This window comes from Mobula hypostoma, chromosome 6 (assembly GCF_963921235.1).
Source record: "Mobula hypostoma chromosome 6, sMobHyp1.1, whole genome shotgun sequence".
In the NCBI taxonomy this organism is placed as follows: domain Eukaryota; kingdom Metazoa; phylum Chordata; class Chondrichthyes; order Myliobatiformes; family Myliobatidae; genus Mobula; species Mobula hypostoma.
This window is the reverse complement of record NC_086102.1, coordinates 107,554,302-107,575,431: the sequence shown is the minus strand read 5'-3', so window position 1 is coordinate 107,575,431 and position 21,130 is coordinate 107,554,302. Positions and strand designations below refer to the sequence as shown.

The following is a 21,130-nucleotide window of genomic DNA, read 5'->3' as shown; positions in this document are numbered from 1 at the left end:
AGATTCACACCCTCCCCTTCCCCACTCCACAGGCTTATTGTCAGCAAGAAGGAAAGGCGCCTGGTTAAAGGCTCCGGCTTCCACCTGGACCTGCTCCTCATCGGTGTGGGAGGCGGAGTCTGTGGCATCTTCGGTCTCCCCTGGCAGACGGCAGCCACCGTACGCAGCATCGCCCATGTCAATGCCCTGACTGTCATGAGCAAGAGCACCGCTCCAGGAGAGAAGATCAAGATCAAGGAGGTGAAAGAGCAGCGGATCACTGGGACACTGGTGGCGTTGCTCGTGGGTGAGTCGTACTCAAGGGTCCATCCTCCCTTTCCACTTCCCTATGTGCTGGGTCAAGCTGTTTGTTCATGGAGGTGTCACCTGTGCATGGGGATATGTGGGGAAGGGTTATTTGCATTATTGGATTATTATTACCTCCTATACTGAGGTACTGTGAAAAAATTTTGTTTTTCAATGCAGCTTAGAAGGTTTTTTTACACAGACAGTGATGGGTGTGTGGGACGTCCTGCCAGGGATAGTGGTAAAGGCAGATACATTAGGGGACTCTTAAATAGGTATATGGATGATCAAAAACCGGAGGGGTATATAGGAGGGAAGAGTTAGAAAGATCGTGGGCCAAAGGGCCTGTATTGTGCTGTAATATCCTGTGTTCTGTGTTCTAGAAAGAACCCTATCCAGATGCAGCACAGCTTGGTATGACAACCGCTCTACCTGTGACCACAAGAAATTGCAGAGAGTTGTGGACACAGCTCAGCACATCACAGGAACCAGCCTCCCACCCAGACTCTGTCTATATTACTAGCTGCCTCAATAAAGCAGCCAACATCAAAGAGCCTACTCACCCCAGACATTCCCTCTTCTCCACTCTCCCACTGGGCAGAAGACACAGAAGCCTGAAAGAATGTCCCACCAGGCTGAAGGACAGATTCTACCCCACTGTTATCAGACTCTTCAACGGTCCCCTTGTATGATAAGATGGACTCTTGACTTCATAACCTAGCACGTTACGATCTTGCACCTTCTTGTTTACCTGCACCTCACTTTCCTTGTAACTGTAACTCCTTATTCTACATCTGTGACTGTTTTAACTTGTTCTGGTTCAATGCCTTGTGTAATGATTTGATCTTGTAAGTAGAAAGCAAGACAAATTTTTCACTGTATCTCAGCACATGTGATAATAACAAAGCAATTCCAGTACTACCCCCAATCCATACGGATCCGTTCATCACATCCGTACATCCAGGCAGTACAAGGGAAAAACAGTAACAGAGTGCACGATAACATAGAACCGCAGAGCAGTCTTCAGTTACAACACTATGGTTACAGATGTGCAGGACCATAACAAGGTAGATTGTGAGATCAAGAGTGTCATTTCAATAACACATTGAGACAGTACAAGGGAAAACAATAACAGAATGACAGAATGCAGAATAAACAGTGATAGAAGAAGTGCAGTGCAGGCAGATAATAAAGTGCAAGGATATAATGAGGTAGATTGTGAGGTACAGTGTCCATCTTATCATGCCAAGGAACTATTCAAAGTCATATAACAGTAGTATAGAAGCTGTCCTTGACACTGGTGGTATGTGCTTTCAGGCTTTTGTATCTTCTATCTGATGCGGTGGGGGGGGGGGGGGGGGAGAGAGAATGTCAGGATGTCTGATTATGCCGGATGCTTATCGAGGTAGTGAGAAATACAGCCAGAGTCCATGGATGGGAGGCCGGTTCCTGTTTTGTGCTGAGCTGTGTCCACAACTCTCTGCAGTTTCTTGCAGTCACAGGCACAACAGTTACCGTACCAAGCCGTAAAGCAATCTTACAGGCGCTTTCTGTGGTGGATCATTAAAAATTGGTGTGTGTCGACAGGGGCCTGCAGAATTTCTTTAACCTCCTGGGGAAGTGGAAGCGTTGGCAAACTTCCTTGGCTGTAGCGTCTACTTTAGATCCTAGTCCCCAGATGGGGTGATGCTGTCCCCATTCTGATACTTCCTTGGGTTCTACCAATCACTGTGACCACCTCCATTTTCCCTCACTATCTCTCGGTCTTCCAGAGGAGATGGGCCAACCTGTGGAGGGGAGAGATTGGTGTGGCTGAAGCGGGTGGGATGTTGGGGTGGGGTCTTGTGGAGCTGTGGTTATGCCCCTTCATGATGTTATGTGCGTCTCCCTTCTTCCCACCAGGACTGTCAGTGGTCATGGGCACAGTGCTACGGATGATCCCAATGGCGGTTCTGTTTGGGATCTTCCTGTACATGGGGCTGACGTCGCTGACAGGAACCCAACTGTATGAGCGACTGCTGCTGATGTTTATTCCAGCCAAGTTCCACCCGGACCACGTCTACGTCACCAAGGTGAGTGTCCTTCCCTCGTTCCCACTCTGTCAAGTGTCATAGAGTCGGACAACATGGGGAGGGGGAGGACTGGAGGCAAATTCATAAAGAGAGCTGAGTCAGCATCTGAAGAGCAAGAACTTGTAGGGCTGTGGGGAGAGAGCAGACAGTTGGATGGGATGGGTTGCTAAAACATTGAGCCAGTGTGGACTCGAAAGGTCAAATGGTCTCATTACGTCCCATAATCATTCTATGACCGTGCACTTTCTCAGTCTAATTCACAGCTCTATCTTCACATCTGTATAAAGTGGCCACTGAGTGTTTATTTGTGGTCTTCTTCTGCTGTAGCCCATCCACTTCAAGGTTCAATGTGTCGTGCGTTCAGAGATGCTCTTCTGCACACCACTGTAACGTGTGGTTATTTGAGTTACTGTCAAGCAGTCTGGACATTCTCCTCTGACATTTCTCATAACAAAGCACTTTGTCCACAGAACTGTCACTGGGTGTGTTTTTGTTTTTCACACCATCCTCTGTAAACTCTAGAGACTATGGTGGTGAAAATCCCAGGAAACCAGTGGTTTCTGCGATACTCAAATCACCCTGTCTGACACCACGGTCAAAGTCACTTAGATCACATTTCTTCCCCATGCTGATGTTTGGTCTGAACAACAACTGAACCTCTTGACCATGTCTGCATGCTTTTATGTATTAAGTTTCTGCTACACAATTGGCTGATTATATAATTGCATTTACAAGCCATTGTATAGGTGTATCTAATGACGTGGCCACTGAGTGTGTGTTCTATATTTTAAAGATTCAAAGATTGGCATTATTTGTCACATGTACATCGAACCATAGAGTGAAATATGTCATGTGTCATCGACCAGCACAGTCTGAGGATATGGGCCAAACTCTGACAAATAGAACTAGGTCAGTTTGGCTTCTTGGTCAGCATGGATGAGATGGGCCGAATAGCCAGTCTCTGCACTCTATAACTACATCACCATGACTCCAGCAACCTACACCAACATACCGTCTTTTGCATCAAAACACCCCTGGAGAGAGAGCACAGAAGGGCAGTACAATAGCATAGCAGCTAGTGCAACACATTACAGCACCAACTTCCACCTCTGTCTGCACCAATTTCCTCCCAAAGACATATGGGTTAGAGTTGGTAAGATCGTGGGCATGCTGTGTTGGTGCCAGAATTGTGGCGATGATTGTAGGCTGCCCAGCACAATCCTCACTGATTTGATTTGATGCAAACAACACTTTTTACTGTATGTTTTGATGTCCATGTGAGAAATAAAGCTAACCTTAATCTTATTTCAAGAATGTGAAGACATAGTCTTGAATTAGAATTAGAAAGAGCACGGCCATAGAATGATTTTGGGATGGAATGGTGTAATGTAGCAGCTAGCACAACGCTTTACAGTGCCTGCTGTAAAATCAGTCAGGGTTCAATTCTTTCACTGCCTGTCAGGAGTTTATATTTCTTCCCCATGATCGTGTGTGTTTCAAAGGTTCAAAGGTCAAATTTAATGTCCGAGAAATTTATCCAATATGCATCCTAAAATGCTTTTTCTTCACAAACATCCACAAAAACAGAGAAGTACCCCAAAGAATGAATGACAGTTAAATGTGAAAACCCCAAGTTCCCCCCCCCCCCCCCCGCCCAGCTCCTCTGGGTGATTCGGTCTTCTGCCACTCTCCAAAGACTAAAGGATTAGTGTTTGTAAGCATTGTGTGCGCTACTTTGGAGCTGGAAGCGTGGTAACTCTTGCGGGCTGTTCCCAGCACATCCTCAGACACCAACAATGCATTTGACTGGATGTCTTGATGTGAGAAATAAAGCTAATTTTATCTCACCTCCTGTTCTTCTGTTTGACTCCAGGTGAGGTCTTGGCGAATGCACCTCTTCACCATTATCCAGATAATCTGCATCATCATCCTCTGGGTCATCAAGTCCACCATTATCTCCTTGGCCTTCCCGTTTTTCCTCATCTTGACTGTGCCCACACGCCGCTACCTACTTCCGAAGATATTCCGAGAGCGGGAATTGCTGGCGGTGAGTGGAAATACTAGGTGCTGTTGCAACAAATCCTCTTGTTTGTGTGCAAGGAGGACATAGAGTCATAGAGTAATAGAGTAAACAGGCAATTTAATTGCTGTGGAGGATTTCTTACTCTCGTGCGATAATATCTTTCCTGATAAGTGAGACAGGTGAAACTTGTGGCTGTGAAACAATATCAGGTTCTGGGGTGGTTGTAGGAATTGAGCCTGGGATGATAGGAAGTGGTTCTGACAGCTCTGGACATCTTTCTTCTCTAACAATTGACTTTGATTTCCTCAGCTGATGATGTGTTGTCACCAGATGACATCAGGCACAATCTCCACTGTCCACTGTGTAGGACAGTGATGCAGTTCTGTCCTTAATATTTTCAAGTGCCCACTTTTAATCATCTCTGTAGACTTCACCAGGACTGCTTGTCCTGGTGAAACTTTGAGCCTCCTTGTTTGAGGAGACCTCAGTTTGTCTCAGTTGTTTGTCTTGCATACTCCTTCTGAGTTTGGGTTTGAAGAGATCCAAGCACAAGCCAAGGGATGACCCAGGAGCAGCATAACAGGTGAGTTGTTGGTTGTGGAGTGTGCTGCATTGCGATATGCAAGGAGGGCATTGGCGAGCTTGGACTCAGTGTTCTGCTGACTTTGCTCACAGTGCATTCTTTAGGCATTAGACAAAATTTTCCACCAAGATATTTCTAGCTGGTTGGTAGAGTGCAGATGTAATATGCCTTATTCCATTCATCTTCAGGAATGACTGAAACTGTTCTGCAGTAAACTGTGGTCCATTGTCACTGAGTAAGTGTCCTGGAACATCAGTCCTTGAGAAGAGGCTTCTCAACACATCATCGGTGTATGAGGCTATCAGGAACACTTCTGCCCACTTTGTAACTGCATCCACTACTAATAATAAATTTCTGCCTGTAAATGGTCTGGAAAGTCCACACAAATCCTCTGCCGGGGCAATGCAGGACATCCCCAGAGATGGGGAGGTGCTGCTCTTCGCATCTTTTGGACATGTTGGCATACTGAACCATGCATGGCAAGCTGCTCGATCTGCTAATCTATCCCAGGCCACCAGACAATGCTTTGGGACAAAGCTTTCATTGTGACCATGCCTATGTGACCAGTGTGCAGTTCTTTCAACACTTCAGCTCTCAGCTTGGATGGTGCAAGAACTCTCAATCCCCACATAAGGTAACCCCCTGTGAAGGGCAAGTTCACCCCAGTACTGGTAAAAATGGGGGGACTGGAATTTCTGCTGCACATTTCAGCCTTTTTGGGTTGCCATGTAGATCTGAGACAGCGTGGGGTCTTTTCTGGTTTCCCTTTGGATCATCTCTGCTGTAATCGGGAGACTTTCAATTTGCATTAGGGAGAGTACTCAAGACGAGTGTCTTCTTTTGTATATTTTTCAGGTATTTCCTTTTCCAAGGGTAAGTATGACAATCCATCAGCATTTCCGTAATGAGTTGTCTTCATGAATTCGATCTTGTGATTGTGTCCTCCAAGAAACAGAGCCCATCTCTGTATTTGTGATGCTGCTGTTAGTGGAACACCCTCTGTGGATTGAAAATGGACACTAATGGTTGATGACCTGTAATGAGGGTAAACTCTCTCCCATACAAGCACTGGTTGAAACATTTTACACCCCAAACGAGACTCAAGGCCTCTCTGTCAATCAGTGCGTTATTTTTCACTGCAGCAGTAAGGGAATGTGATGCAAAGGCTACTTCCATCACTCATTATGTGTGACATGACAGCACCTAGACCATAAGGTGAGGTGCTACAGGCGAGCATCATTGGATGATGTGGTTCATAATGTGTCACCATTTGCTTTGTCTTTTGGAAAGCCACCTCACACTGGTTTGTCCATTGCCATTTCTTCCTGATCTGTAGTAATGAATTCGTGGGGGCAGGGAGCACAGTAGCCAATTTTAGCAGGACCCTGTGATAGTAATTGACAAATCACAATCCTGACACATCCTTTGGGGCATCTACCACTGCTTGAATTTTCTCAGCACACTGGTATAAATCTTGTGCGTCGATGGTGTGACCACAGTAAGTGATGCTTGGTTTGAAGAATTCACACTTGTTGTTTCGTGCTCTGAGTCCATAATCTTCTCATTCATTTTAACACTGTCTTGAGATTTTGGAGATATTCCTTGTCATCCTTAGCAGTAACAATGATGTAATCCAGGTAACACTGAGTGCCTGGGCAGCCTTTCAGCACCCAGTCACAAGCTTGCAGTCAGAGTGCAGGTTCTGACGCTGCTTCAAAAATAAACCTATTATGTGATAACACCCATGTTTATGATGGGAAACACTTCAGACTCTTCTTCCATCTCCATCTGTAGATAGTCCTTAGCAAAGTCCACTTGGGCTGAAGTGTTTCCATCCTGAAAGATTTGCAAGGATATTCTCTATCCTGGGCAGAGGATATTGAACTACTTTCAACACTGGGTTGATGATGACCTTAAAATCCCCACAGATTCTGTCAGACCCGTCCTTTTCACTGCTTGGACCACTGGCATTGCCCGTGGGCTCCACTCAACCTTGGAAATAATTTCTTCAGCCTCCATGTAATCTAACTCAATGGCTAATTTATCACGGATGGTATAAGAAACCGGACGAGCTTTGTAAAACTGGAGTGTGGCATTCTCATTTAACACTATTTAACCCTTGATATGTTTGAGTGTTCCAATGCCAGTCTAGAACACTGCTGTGGCATCATCCAGTACCTTTCTTAATTCACTCTCAGTTGACTCTGTTGCAGGAGATGTGGGACGCAAATGGTGGATGGATCTCCAATCAAGTTGTAGTTGTCTCAGCCAATCACGTCCCCACAATGCTGACTCTCTTGCTTTACCATATACAGGCCCAATGTGGCTTGTTGGTTGTTGTGTTTCACTGTCATAAATTTCATTCCCACAGGAGTTATCCTTTCTCCAGTGTAGGTTCTTAGCTTCAGCTCAGTATCTTTGAAATGCCGTTCAAACTCATTTTGTGGAATGAACCAATGTTCAATTCCATTTTAATTAACTTGTTCACTTCTGGTGTAAGCCATATTGCCTGTCTCTTGTTAATTTTCATATTATAAACCCCAAGGTTACCAAATCCTGTGTCACTCTCATCAGTATCAGATTTTTCAACAACAGCATGCTGATTAGTGCTCTTTTTGAAACTGCATCTTTATCTCTCTCTCTTGTGCAGTCCTTTTATTTTTGTCTGCCCAACATGCTCGATGTATTTGTCCTACTTTGTTGCAATTTCTGCAAGTTTCATCTTTAAACTGACAGTACATTGGTCTGGTGTATGTGAGCCTCTGCAGCAATGGTAACAGACTCTGTTCAGCCTGGCAGTATTCTGTTTAAACTTTGCAATTTTGTCTATGCTCACTTTCATTACTGATTGCAAGTCAATTGCATCTCTGTCTGCCATTTCTATTGATACAGCGATTTCAACTGCTTTTTTAAATGTGAGTTGTGTTTCAGTTAGGAGCTGTTTATGAATGTTTTCTTGTAAGATTTGATACAGCGATTTCAACTGCTTTTTTAAATATGAGTTGTGCTTCAGTTAGGAGCTGTTTTTGAATGTTTTCTTATAAGATTCAAAAAGCTAAACCATCTCTCAGTGCATCATTAGGTCCATCACTGAACTAGCAATACTTAGACCATTTCTTCAGTTCTTCCACGTAAGCTGAAATGGACTCCCCTTCCTGTTAATTTCACTTATGAAACATGAAGTATTCCACAATCAACAGTGGTTTCAGTTCCAAACGTTCTTGCATTATCAGTTCACAATATCAGCAAAGCTCATTTCGCCAGGTTTGGTTGGAGCAGTGGAATGTCTAACCAAACTGTATGCTTTTCCACCTATTGCACTCAGCAAAACTAGCACTCGTTTCACATTGGCTATTTCATTTTCTTCAAAAACTGCTCAAATCATTCAGTATACATCATCCAGTTATCTGTTGTGCAGTCAAACTCATCTATCTTTCGATGTAGCCAGCCTTTTCTGATTTTTAAATTTATTATTATTATTATCTCAGAATCAGATTCAAATTTATTATCACCTGCATGTGTCATGAAATTTGTTAACTCAGCGCCAGCAGTACAATGAAATACATGATAATATAGAATAAAAGTAAGTAAATCAATTAGAGCAAGTATGTATATGTGTATTAAATAGTTAAATTTAAACAGTGCAAAATCAGAAATAATATATAAACAGAAATTAAGTAGTATTCATGGTTTCAATGTCATTTAAAAATCAGATGGCAGAGGGGAAGAAGCTGTCCCTGAATGGTTGAGTATGTGCCTTCAGACTTCTTTACGTCCTTCCTGATCTGATGGCAACAACGAGATGAGAGCATGTCCTGGGTGATGGGGGTCCTTAATAATGGACACTGCCTTTCTGAGGCATTACTCCTTGAAGATGTTTTGGATACTAGGGAGACAAAGACTCAAGATGGAGCTGACTAATTTTACAACTTTTTGCAGCTTCTTTCAATACTCTGCAGTAGACACCCTCCCACCCCCAGCATACCAGATAATGATGCAGCCAGTCAGAATGCTTTCCATGGTACATCTGTAGAAGTTTTTGAGTGTTTTAGGTGTCAAACCAAATCTCCTCAAACTCAAAATGAAATATAGTCGCTGTCTTGCCTTCCTTATAACTGCATCAATATGTTGGGACCAGGGACTCAGAGACCTCGACACCTAGAAACTCGAAATTTCTCACTCTCTCCACTTCTGATCCCTCTAAAAGAAATGTTTCCTCATCTTACCCTTCCTGAAGTCCACAATCAGATCTTTGGTCTTACTGTTGAGTTCAAGGCTGTTGCTGCGACACCACTCAACTAGCTGGTATATCTCACTCCTGTACGGCCTCTTGTCTCCATCTGAGATCTGAGATGGTTGTATCATCAGCAAATTTATAGATGGTATTCGAGCTATACCTAGCCACACAACCGTGGGTATAGAGAGAGTAGAGCAGTGGGCTAAGCACACATGGCTGAGGTGTGCCAGTGTTGATTGTCAGTGAGGAGGAAACATTGTGGTTTTCTGGTTAGGAAGTCGAGAATCCAATTGCAGAGGGAGGTACACAGGTCCAGATTCTGTAGCTTTTCTATCAGGGCTGTGGTTATGATGGTGTTAAATGCTGAGCTGTAGTCAATGAACAGCATCCTGACGTAGATGTTTATCTGATACTTACTGCTTAAGAACCCGTGAATTTTGTCTGTCTTCTGCCTTTTATTTAACTCAAACATCTTTCTCCCCTTCCAAAGAAGAAAAACATGCTGCACTTCAACAGGTAGTTAGTCATCTCAGGTTCGTTTTAAAACTTATTCATCACCACTGTTATGTTTTGTAATTCCAGAAGCTAATTGAAAGAAAAACACGGGAGCTAGAAAACATTTCTCTTTTGTTTTTATTTTCATTTTCTTTAGTGAGGCAATCACAAATGACATGGTGGCATAATTGTGTATGCCATTCACATACTTTTACATATAACCTGTAATGAATTATGTCAGCAAATAAGGAATGCTTAGTCAAACTATATATTTACAATATTACTGAAATATTAAATACACAAAGTTAATGTGTGCCATGATCAGCCTCTCAAAGCACTTCATGATGGCAACTGTTAGAGTCACTGTTAGCTTGTTTTATTTGGGAACCGGGATGACAGTGGAGTAAAGGGAATTACAGAGGCATGAGAGAGGAGTTGGCCTCAATTGATTGGAGGGAAACATTAGGAGAGCAGCAATGGCTGGAGTTTCTGGGAGAAATTTGGAAGGCACAGGATAGATACATCTCATTGAAGAAGTAGTATTCTAAAGGCAGGATGATGCAACTGTGGCTGACAAGGGAAGTCAATGCCAACATAAAAGTCAAAGAGAGAGCATTATAATAAATCAAAATTAGAGGGAAGTTAGAGGATTGGGAAACATTTAAAAACCAACAGAAGGCAAATAAAAAGTCATAAAGAAGGAAATTATGGAATACAAAAGTAAGATAGCCAATAATATTAAAGAGAATACCCAAAGGTTTTTTCAGATATATAAAGTAACACACATAAAATGCAGGAGGAACTCATTTTGGCACAAGAAGAGGGTAAAGGAGCAACAACTTATATTCCAGCTCGATACTCTCCAACCTGATGGCATGAATATCGATTTCTCCTTCCAATAAACAAATCCCATCCCCCTTCCTCTATTCACCATTCTGGCCCTTCACTCACATGCCTATTATTCCCCCAGGTCCCTCCCTCCTTCCCTTTCTCCTATCAGATTCTTTCTTTTCCAGCTTGGCTTCATCTACCACTTTTCACCTGTCCTCTTTCCCCACCCCCCGCCACCTTTTTAGTAAAACATCTTCTCCCTTCCTGCTCCGTCCTGAAGAAGGGTCTTGGCCTGAAACATTGACTGTTTATTCTTTTCCGTTGATGCTACCTGACCTGCTGAGTCCCTCTGGCGTTTTGTGTGGGCTGCTTTGGATTTCCAGCATCTGCAGACTTTCTCATGTTTGAGATATGTAAAGTGTAAAAGTGAGGCAAAAGTAGATATCGGACAGCTGGAAAATGATGCTGAAGAGGTAGAAATGGGGGACAAGGAAATGGTAGATGAACTGAATGAGTATTCTGCATCAGTCTTCACTGTGGAAGACATTAGCAGTATTCCAGAAGTTCAAGAGTGTCAGGAGGCAGAAGTGAGTGAAGTTGTCATTACTAGAGAGAAGGTTCTTGAGAAACTGAAAGGTCTGAAGGTAGATAAGTCATTTGGACCAGATGGTCTACACCCCAGGGTTCTGGAAGAGATGGCTGAAGAGATTGTGAAGGCTTTGGTAATGATCTTTCAATAATCAGTTGATCCTGACATGGTTCTGAAGGAATGGAAAATTGCAAATGTCACTCTGCTCTTCAAGAAGAGAGAGAGGCAGGAGAAAGGAAATTATTGGCCAGTTAGTCTAACCTTAGTGGTTGGGAAGGTGGTGGAATCCATTGTTAAGGATGTGGTTTCAGAGTACTTGAAGGCACGTGATAAATTAGGCTATAGTCAGCATCAAGAGAAAATCTTACCTGAGAAGTACTTTGGAATTCTTTGAAGAAATAACAAGCAGTATAGACAAAGGGAATTGGTGGATGTTACCTACTTGGATTTTCAGAAGGCCTTTGACAAGGTGCCATGCATGAGGCTGCTTAACGAGATAAGTATTGAGGAAGCAGAGAGGCTACAAAAGGACTTAGACAGATTAGGAGAACGGGCAAAGAAGTGGCAGATGGAATACAGTGTCAGGGAATGTATGATCCTGCACTTTGGTAGAAGAAATAAAAGCATAGACTATTTTCTAAATGGAGAGAAAATTCAAAAGTCTGAGGTGCAAAGGGACTTGGGAGTCCTCGTGCAGGATTCTTTAAAGATTAATTTGCAGGTTGAGTCAGTGGTGAGGAAGGTGAATACAATGTTAGCATTAATTTCAAGAAGCCAAGAATATAAAAGCAAGGATGTAATGTTGAGGCTTTATAAAGCACTGGTGAGGCCTCACTTGGAGTATTGTGAGTAGTTTTGAGCCCCTTATCTTAGAAAGGATACTGGAGAGAGTTCAAAGAAGGCTCACGTAAATGAATCCAGGATTGATAAGTTTATCATATGAGGAGTATTTCATGGCTCTAGGCCTGTATTCACTGGAATTCAGAAGAATGAGGGGGGATCTCATTGAAACCTAGCAAATGGTGAAAGGCCTTGATGGAGTGGATGTGGAGAGGATGTTTCCTATGGTGGGAGAGTCGTAGATTAGAGAACACAGCCTCAGAATAGAGGGATGTCCATTTAGAAGAGAGATAAGGAGAAATTTTTTTAGCCAGAGAGTGGTGAATCTGTGGAATTCGTTGTCAGAGGCATTGGGTATATTTAAGGCAGAGGTTGTTAGATTCTTGATTAGTCAGGGCATGAAGGGATACAGGGAGAAGGCAGGAGATCAGGGCTGAGAGGGAATGGATCAGCCATGAAATAGCAGAGAAGACTCAATGGGTCAAATGGCCTAATTCTGCTCCTGTGTCTTATGTTCTTATGGACTACAGTTGCACAGATGTATCCTGTTTTTTTAAAGACTCAATACACTCTGCCTTTCCTCATGCAGCTGGATTCTGACGAGACACATCCAAACTTCGATGAGGATGGACACGACGAGTACAGCGAGATGCACATGCCCCTGTAAGGGGGAAGCTGAGGTGGCCCTCGCTCTTCTTCCTCTGCAGTCCCATCCGCCTTCTGCTCTCTACCTCCTCCTTCTGGCCTCCAAGCAGCTCCCTCCCTGCGCAAGGCGATGGGGACAGTCCTGCCATTAGGTCCCTCCTACTCCTTCGAACCAGCACACCAGAGCTGGGCAGGAGGAGAGCTGCCCTGTGAGAGGCAACAGGAGATCCCTCTGCAAGAAGGGAGACAGACGAAGATCTCAAGATGGCTACCAGCTGTATTTTCCTACTGTATCCTACTGTGCTGTTTTATATTAGATGTTAGCTAAACAAAATAGACAATTCTCCACATGCAAACTTTACTTACTATAAAGATATAACTGAGTGTCTTATAACAAACTGGTAGATTGTCGCTTCTCAGGCGATGTGACCATGAACTTGGGAGTTGAACATAAGGAAGCTGTCTCTGCAGTATGTTCACAGTGAGGTTTATGCATCTCACCTGCGTCTGTTGACGAGTAATTTCATAGCTATTGCACCTTTAACGCCGTAGAGATCAACCCGTGTTCTACTCAAAAAAAGACAATTCAACACCAAACCTCGGTTAAACAAAGACTCGGTTAAAGGGGTAGGTTTTAAGTTCAGAGTTTAAGGATGGGAAGGAGGTTAGGGAGGTAGTGGGGGAGTCTGGAACCAGAGGGCACAGCCTCAGAGTACAAAGGCGTACTTTAGAAAAAAGATGAGGAGAAATGTCTTTACCTAGTGAGTTGGACAGCATGGTGTTGGGGGTTGAATAGGTGAAGGGGATGTAGGAGTGGCGTGGAAGCATAATATTATGACAGTGTCAGTGACCCAGGTTCAATTCCTGCCACTGTCTAAGTAGTTTATACACCTTCCCCACGTGGGTTTCCCTGGGTGCTCTGCTTCCCTCCCACCTTCCAAAGACGTATGGGTAAGTAGGTCAGTTGGGTAACACGATGAATAAACAAACAAATATGGTGAAGACAGTGAAGTTTTGGAAGCACTGATAGGTGGAGGAAGCTGGGAAAGTAGACTTTAGTGCCCGCCTTTATGCAGTATATTGAGGTTAGTTACCTGGATAATGCAGGAAACAGGCATTGAGACCAGTTACCACATCTCCCCTCTGCTTGTTCATGGGTCTCTGTTTCTCCAGAGAGATGCATCACTGAGATTTCTTTGCTGGGGTTGTGGGGATGCTGACGTCCTACAGTGAATGTTTAACCATCCACCACCACTCCGTTCCCCAGGACTCAGGATGCTGAGAGACATTAGTTCTCAATCCAGTAATTCTTCCACAGGATTGGAGTGAGCAGGATTAACTGATCGGCCTTCACACTGGCGTTCCTAAACCACTCAGGGTCCTAGGCCTCCCAACTCTCTGCTCGGAAAAGATTAAAGAGATTAGCTTTATTTGTCACATGTATATCAAAACATGCAGCGAAACGCGTCAACAGCCAACTCAGTCTGAGGATTGTGCGTAAGTGTCGCCAGGCTCCCAGCGCCAAAACAGCATGCCCACAACTTGCTAACCCTAATCCATACATTTTTGGAATGTGGGAGGAATCTGGAGCATCCATGGGAAAGCCACAAGGTCACAAAAAGAGCATCCTCACTGCTTGCAGACAGTGGCGGAATTGAACCTGGGTCACTGGCGCTGTAGAGCGTTACACTAACCAGTACGCTTCTGTGCCACCCAAGCCCCCTATGGCCATCAGTTCTAGTCTCACCTACCATGGAAACAACTTTCCGGCCTCTATACTATCTATGCCTTTCAGAATTTTCTGTTTCTATATGATCTCTGATTCGCCTGAATTCCAGTGACTCAGTCACAGGGAGAACATACAAACTCCTCACAGCCCGCAGCAGGAATCGAACCCCAATCTTCCGATTGCTCATGCTGTAAAGCTTCACGCTAACCACTATACTACCATGCTACCCATTAAGGGACTGAGATTATTAAGATAAAGTGGGATTGAACTATTGTGTGAGAAGCCTGATCTTGGCTGACTATACCTCATTCTTGTTCCTCTTAGCCATCTCCTGGTCCAGGAATACCCTGGTCAGGGAATTCCCTTTTCCCAATGTATACCGGCTGACCTCAACCCAGGAACCTCCAACTGCCCCTCGGTGCTGTTGGAACGTTAGAACTGGAAGCTGCTGATTTCTTGGGCTCCTCTGTCCTTTTAGTAAGGTGACACTGGCTGTTGTACCTCGTCCCCATTTCTCCACCAATATCCCCCATTCCCACTACTCAACAATTACTGGTATCACCCACTTGTGTTGGCAGCATGGAGGACGTCTTTAAGAGGCCATGCTGCTCATAGAGTGCTACTGCACAGAAACCAGCCCTTTCATCCATCTAGTCCATGTTGAACTGTTATTCTGCCTAGATCCATTGACCTGCGCCAGACCGTAGCCCTCCGTACCCCTCTATACCCCTCCTATTCATGTACTTATCCTAACTTCTCTTAAATGTTGCAATTGAATCCGTGTCCATTGGCAGCTTATTCCACGCTCGCACCACCGTTATTCCACCTAAAGTTCCACTTAAATATTTCATCTTTCACCCTTAACCTCTGACCTCCTGTTCTAATCTACCCAACCTCAGTGGAAAAAGCCTACCTGCATTTACCCTAGCTATACCCCTCAATTCTGTACACCTCTATCAAATCTCCCCTGCACTCCAGGAAATAAACTCCTAACCTATTTAACTTTCTCCTATAACTCAGGTTCTCAAGTCCCAGCAACATTCTTGTAATTTATTTTCTGTACTTCTATAATGAGGCGACCAGAACTGAACACAGTACTCAAAGTGTGGTCTAACCAGGGTTTTATAGAGCTGCAACATTACCTCGCACCTCTTGAGCTCAATCCCACAACCAATGAAGCCCAATATTCCAAACATCTTCTTAACCACCCTATCAACTTGCACAGCAACTTTGAAGGATGTATATACTTGGCCTCCAATATCCCTCTATACCTCCATACGTCTAAGAATCTTGCCATTAATTTTGTACTCCGCCTTCAAATTTGACCTTGCAAACTGAATCACCTCACATTTTTCCGAGTTGAAGTCCACCTGCCACTTCTCAGCTCAGCTCTACATCCTATCAATGCCCCGTTATAGCCTACAACTTCCCTCCTCTCTGTCCACAACACCACTAACCTTCATGTCATCTGCAAACTTAATAACCCACCCTTCCACTTCCTCATCCAAGTCATTTGTAAAAGTTACAAAGACCAGGGTGCTCTGTGGAACCCTCTTGGTTTCTGACCTCTAGACAGAATATGTTCCATCTACAACCACACTCTGCCCTCTGTGGGCAACCTAATTCTGAATCCACACAACCAGCTTTCCCTATCCTTACACATGACCATCTGAATGAGCCTACCATGGCGAACTTTGTCAAATGCCTTACTAAAATCCAAATTTAGAACAGAAAACAAGACAGACCCTTCGGTCCAAAATGTTGTGCTTACTGTTTAGTCTTCTCTAAGATCAATCTAACCCTTCCCTCCTAAACTGGTTTCCTCCTGCCATCCAAAAATTTATCGAATGTATCTGCCTTTACCACTACCCCTGACAGGGTGTTCCATACACCCACCACTCTCACCTGAAGTCAGGCTTGAACAAACAGAGGCAGTCGGAGCTGATGTCACTGAAGGTGACATTTAATAAATTCGCAGTGTTTTATCTCACTCCTCCGTCAGTGCCACAGGCTGACAAGGGCAGGTGTTGGGTTTGCCAACAATCTCCGGTGACTTGAGGAATTGTTGAGGAACTCCGGGTCAGCTGATCTTGGCCGTTGTGGAATTGAACTCTGCAAAGCTCCATGTTGGGGGCTCAGGTCTCTGATCAGGTTCCCAGGTAACCAGGAGGGGGAGAGGTGCATGCCGCCATGTTACTGAACAAACTAATAGAGGGCGGGCAGGTTTGGAGTTTCAAGGACAAGTTTCCGGTGACTGTAGCAAATGTACCAGCATAAGGGGCAGCACAGTAGAGAAGCAGTTAGCGTTACGCACTAACAATGCCAGTGACCCAGGCTCAATTCCTGCCACTGTCTGTAAGGAGCTTGTACTATACATTCACCCCGTGACCATGTGGGTTTCCTCCAGGGGCTCCGCTAAAGGTGTATGGGTTAATTGGTCACATGGGTGTGATGGGGTAGCATGGGCTTGTTGGGCCAGAAGGGCCTGTTACCGTGCTGTATCTCTGAAATAAATGAAAATTCTGCAGTGCCTTCTACAGCCTTAGGTCAATGCCCGACATCCAATGATGTCCTTTCGTAGTGTAACCACTGCAGCTTTGGGCCCATTAGCTAAGAAGGGACGTGTTGTCATTGGACAGAGTCCAGAGGTTCACAAGAATGATCCATGGAATTAAAGGATTAATGTATGAGGGGTGTTTGATGGCCTGTACTCACTGGAGTTTAGAAGAATGAGGGAGAAATCCCATTGAAATCTACCAAGTATTGAAAGGCCTCCAGAGAATGGATGTGGAGAGGATGTTTCCAAATAGTGGGAGAGTCTAGGACAAGGGCACAGCCTCAGAATAAAAGGGCGTCCCTTTAGAATAGAAATGAAGAATTTCTTTAGGCAGAGGGTGGTAAATCTGTGGAATTCATTGCCACAGATGGCTGTGGAGGCTAAATCATTGGCTATGTATATTTAAAGCAGAGGTTGGTAGGTTCTTCATCTGTAAGGGCTAAAAGGTTACAGGGAGAAGGCAGGAGAATGGGTTTGAGTGGAATAATAAACCGGCCATAGTGGAGCAGACTCAATGGGCTCAAATGGTCAAATTCTGCTCCTATGTCTTATGATCTTATTTATCCAATTAGTTCAACACTGGAACCATTTTAATCATTTACCTAGATCCCTCAAGACTTTTTTTAACATGTCATTGGGCATATTTAAAGCTGAGGTTGATAGGTTCTTGATTAGTAAGGGTGTCAAAGGTAATGGAGAGAAGGCAAGAGAACAGAGAGATAATAAATCAACCATGATGGAACAATGGAGCCCATTTGATGGGTCAATTGGCCCAATTCTGCTCTTATGTGTTATAGTCTTATGGACATGAGAAACCTAGGGGCTGACTGATGCATAGAAAGAGCTGGATAATGTGTGTTAGTGGGGGCAATTTCTTGGTAGCTGTTAGCAGAAGATGCTGATGTCATGAGGAGCTTTACATCCACTAGGGGGAGCTGACGGGGGCTTTGGTTTAACATTAAGCCGGGGTGCAAATCAGGTGTCGCTGAGGGATGGGAAACCATGGCAAAGTGTGGAGCACGGAGTGAGGGACGGAATGAGCCTCTCTCTGCTTCGATTCCCTTGTTCCCCTCCACCTTCACAAACAGTGGGAAGGTAAGTCAGAATCAAAATCAGCTTCATTACCACTAACATATGTCGTGGAACTTACTTTGCGGCAGCTGTCCAGTACATAAAAAATTACTATAGGTATCAATAAGAAATATAAAATATATGAATAAGTAGTACAAAAAACGGGGCAGTGTTTATGGATTCATGGTCCATTTAGAAATCTGATGTCAAAGGGAAAAATATGTTCCTGAAATATTGAATGTGTGTCTTCAGACCCTTGTACCTCCTCCTTGATGGTAGTAATAAGACGGAGGCATGTCCTGAGTGGTAAGGGTCCTTAGTGATGGACGCTGCGAATGTTGAGGCATTGCCTTCTGAAGGTGCCCTTGCTAGTGGGAGGCTAGTGCTCATGATGCAGCTGGCTGAGTTTGCAACCCTCTACAGCTTTTTCCAATCCCGTGCATTGACGTCTCCATACTAGACAGTGATGCAAACAGTCAGAATGCTCTCCACAGTCCATCTGTAGAAACTTGCTAGAATTTTTGATGGCATACTGTTCTAAATCTCCTCAAACTCCAGCAACAGGAACTCCTCCTCTGATCACTGCCTTAAACTGATACACTTCTTGGGACTTTTGGCAGTCAATCTGTGCAAGCCAGAACTAATGAATTATGTGTGCACCAAGAGTTTCTGTCTGATATTGAGTTTGATAGAACAGAGAATGTAGAACAGCATGGACCAGTACAGGCCCTTTGGCCTACGATATTGTGCCGACTTTTAAACCCACTCCACAATCAATCTCACCCTTCCATCCTACATAGCTCTCCATTGTTGTTACATCCACGTGCCTGTCCAGCAGTCTCCTAAATGTCCCTAAAGTATCAGCCTCAGGGTATCAGGGTTTCAGAGAACACCTCAGAGTCACGTCTCAACCAGACTCGGCAAGGGTGGCAGGCTCCCTGAGCCTGAAAACCATCAGAAACACAGGATTCTGCAGATGCTGGAAATCCAGAGCAACACACACACAATGCTGGAGGAACTCAGCAGGTCAGACAGCATCCATGGAGGGGAATAAACAGACGACATTTCAGGCCCAGGACCAGAAAGGAATGGCGCAGAAACCATAATAAGAAGTTGGGCGAGGAGAAGGCAGTATAAACTGGCAGGTGGTAGGTGATGGGTGAGACCAGGTGAGGGAGAAGGTGGATGGGTGAAGGGGATGAAGTTAAAAAGCTGGGAGATGATAGGTGAAAGGGGTAAGGGGAAATACAACCCGTTGGAATTCTTTGAGGAAATAACAAGCAGAATAGGAGAGTCAGTGGATGTTGCTTACTTGGATTTTCAGAAGGCCTTTGACAAGGTGCTGAACATGAGGCTGTTTAACAAGATAAGGACCCTTGGTATTACAGGAAAGGTACTGGCATGGTTAGAAGATAGCTGATTGGCAGTAGGCAAAGAGTCAAAATAAAGGGGGCCTATTTTGGTTGGCTGCCAGTTACAACTGATGCTCTGCAGGGATCGGTATTGGGACCGCTTCTTTTCACGTTATATGTCAACGATTTGGATGTCGGACTTGATGGTTTTGTGGCCAAGTTTGAAGACAATGCAAAGATATGTGGAGGGACAGGGAGCAGGGAATCATGCACTTTGGTAGAAGGAGTAAAGGCATAGCATTTGATAGCTCCGTATTTGTTAGAGTTTAGAAGAATGAAAGGCCTAGACAGAGTGGATGTGGAGAGGATGTTTCCTATAGTGGACCAGAAGGCATGGCCTCAGAATAGAGGGACATCTATTTAGAACAGATACGAGGAGTAATTTCTTTAGCCAGAGGGTGGATAATCTGTGGACTTCATTATCACGGATGGCTGTGGAGGCTAAGTCAATGGGTATATTTAAAGCAGAGATTGACAGGTTTTTGGTTAGTCAGGGCGTCAAAGGTTATGGGAAGAAGGAAGGAGAATGGGGTCGAGGGGGATAATAAATCGGCCATGATGGAATGGGAACAGACTCAATGGGTCAAGTGGCCTAATTCTGTGACTATGTCTTATGGTGTTATGGTAAAGGACTGCAGAGGGAATCTGATGGGAGAGGACCATAGCAGAAGAGGAAAGAGGGGTACCAGAGGAAGGTGATGGGCCAGTGAAGAGAAGAGAAGGGATAAGAGGAAATCAGAATGCTGAATGGGGGAGAAAAGAGCCTCTCCTGCATAGGTACTGCCTGAACTGCTGAGTTGCTCCAATATTTTGTGTATATTGTTCCCTGAAGTGCATTCGTTTACCAGGACAATTTTTACAACAACCTAATTGTTATAAGGAGCTTTTTTTTATCCAATTAACTAAATTCCCAAGCTGCCATGTTTTAGATTTGAACATGTCTCCAGGCCTTGGATGCAAGTCAAGTGTGACGGCTTCTAGCGACCTGTAACCGATTAAAACTAGCAGCGGGCTTCAACGTCGAATCGTTCTAATCTGCACTTTCCATTGTGTATAGCCAGAGAAGTTTTTTTTTACAACTGTTTCCCCACTGCAGCTCACTTGATGAGTGTTGGGTATTTCTGTATATGAGCATACATTTATAAATTATTTTATTGAGAATAGATGTAATAATTTTAAAAAAGATTCACAAGGAAGATTGAAATTATTAATGAGTATCCTGGCATTTGTACTGTGAAAAACTGAGATGTGTGAAATCTCTCGTATTTTTGTGCCAATAATTTTTCAGACTGTCTTTCTTTCTGAATGTTTGGAGCTGTGACCACTCTGGTACAGGAATCTCTTTAATAAAATCTAGTATGATACAGGTACTGAGTTCCTCGTCATCTCTTTTCATGGTGGGGTAGCTTCTTCACACAGAGGGTGGTGGGAATATGGAACAAACTGCCAGAGGAAGTGGTTGAAACAGGTACAGTAAGGACTGGTTCATTGCAAAGAAGTAGAAGTATTCTAAAGGGAGGATGAGGCAACCGTGGCTGACAAGGACAGCCAAAGACAACATAAGTGCAAAAGAGAGGGCATATAATATAGCAAAAACTAGAGAATTGGGAAGCTCTTATAAACTAACAGAAGGCAACTTAAAAGCCACCAGGAGAGAAAAGGTGAAATATGAGGAAAACTAGCCAATAATATCAAAGAGGATAGCAAAAGTTTTTCAAAGATATAAAAGAGATGCTTGAGTGGGTATCGGGTCACTGGAAA

At 44.0% G+C, this 21,130-nt stretch overlaps 1 protein-coding gene across 4 annotated transcripts in view; it reads left to right on the top strand.

Annotated features, from left to right (window-relative positions):
• LOC134348271 (anion exchange protein 3-like) overlaps positions 1-20,724 on the top strand; it is a 171,736-nt gene extending 151,012 nt beyond the window's left edge. For all 4 annotated transcript variants that reach the window (XM_063051403.1, XM_063051402.1, XM_063051400.1 and 1 more), the window contains 4 exons: positions 33-286; positions 2,188-2,357; positions 4,231-4,404; positions 12,545-20,724. In XM_063051403.1, the coding sequence (XP_062907473.1) occupies positions 33-286; positions 2,188-2,357; positions 4,231-4,404; positions 12,545-12,622 (676 nt within the window). In that variant the 3' untranslated portion in view covers positions 12,623-20,724. The remainder of the gene's footprint in view (positions 1-32; positions 287-2,187; positions 2,358-4,230; positions 4,405-12,544) is intronic.
• The last annotated feature ends 406 nt before the right edge of the window (positions 20,725-21,130 follow it).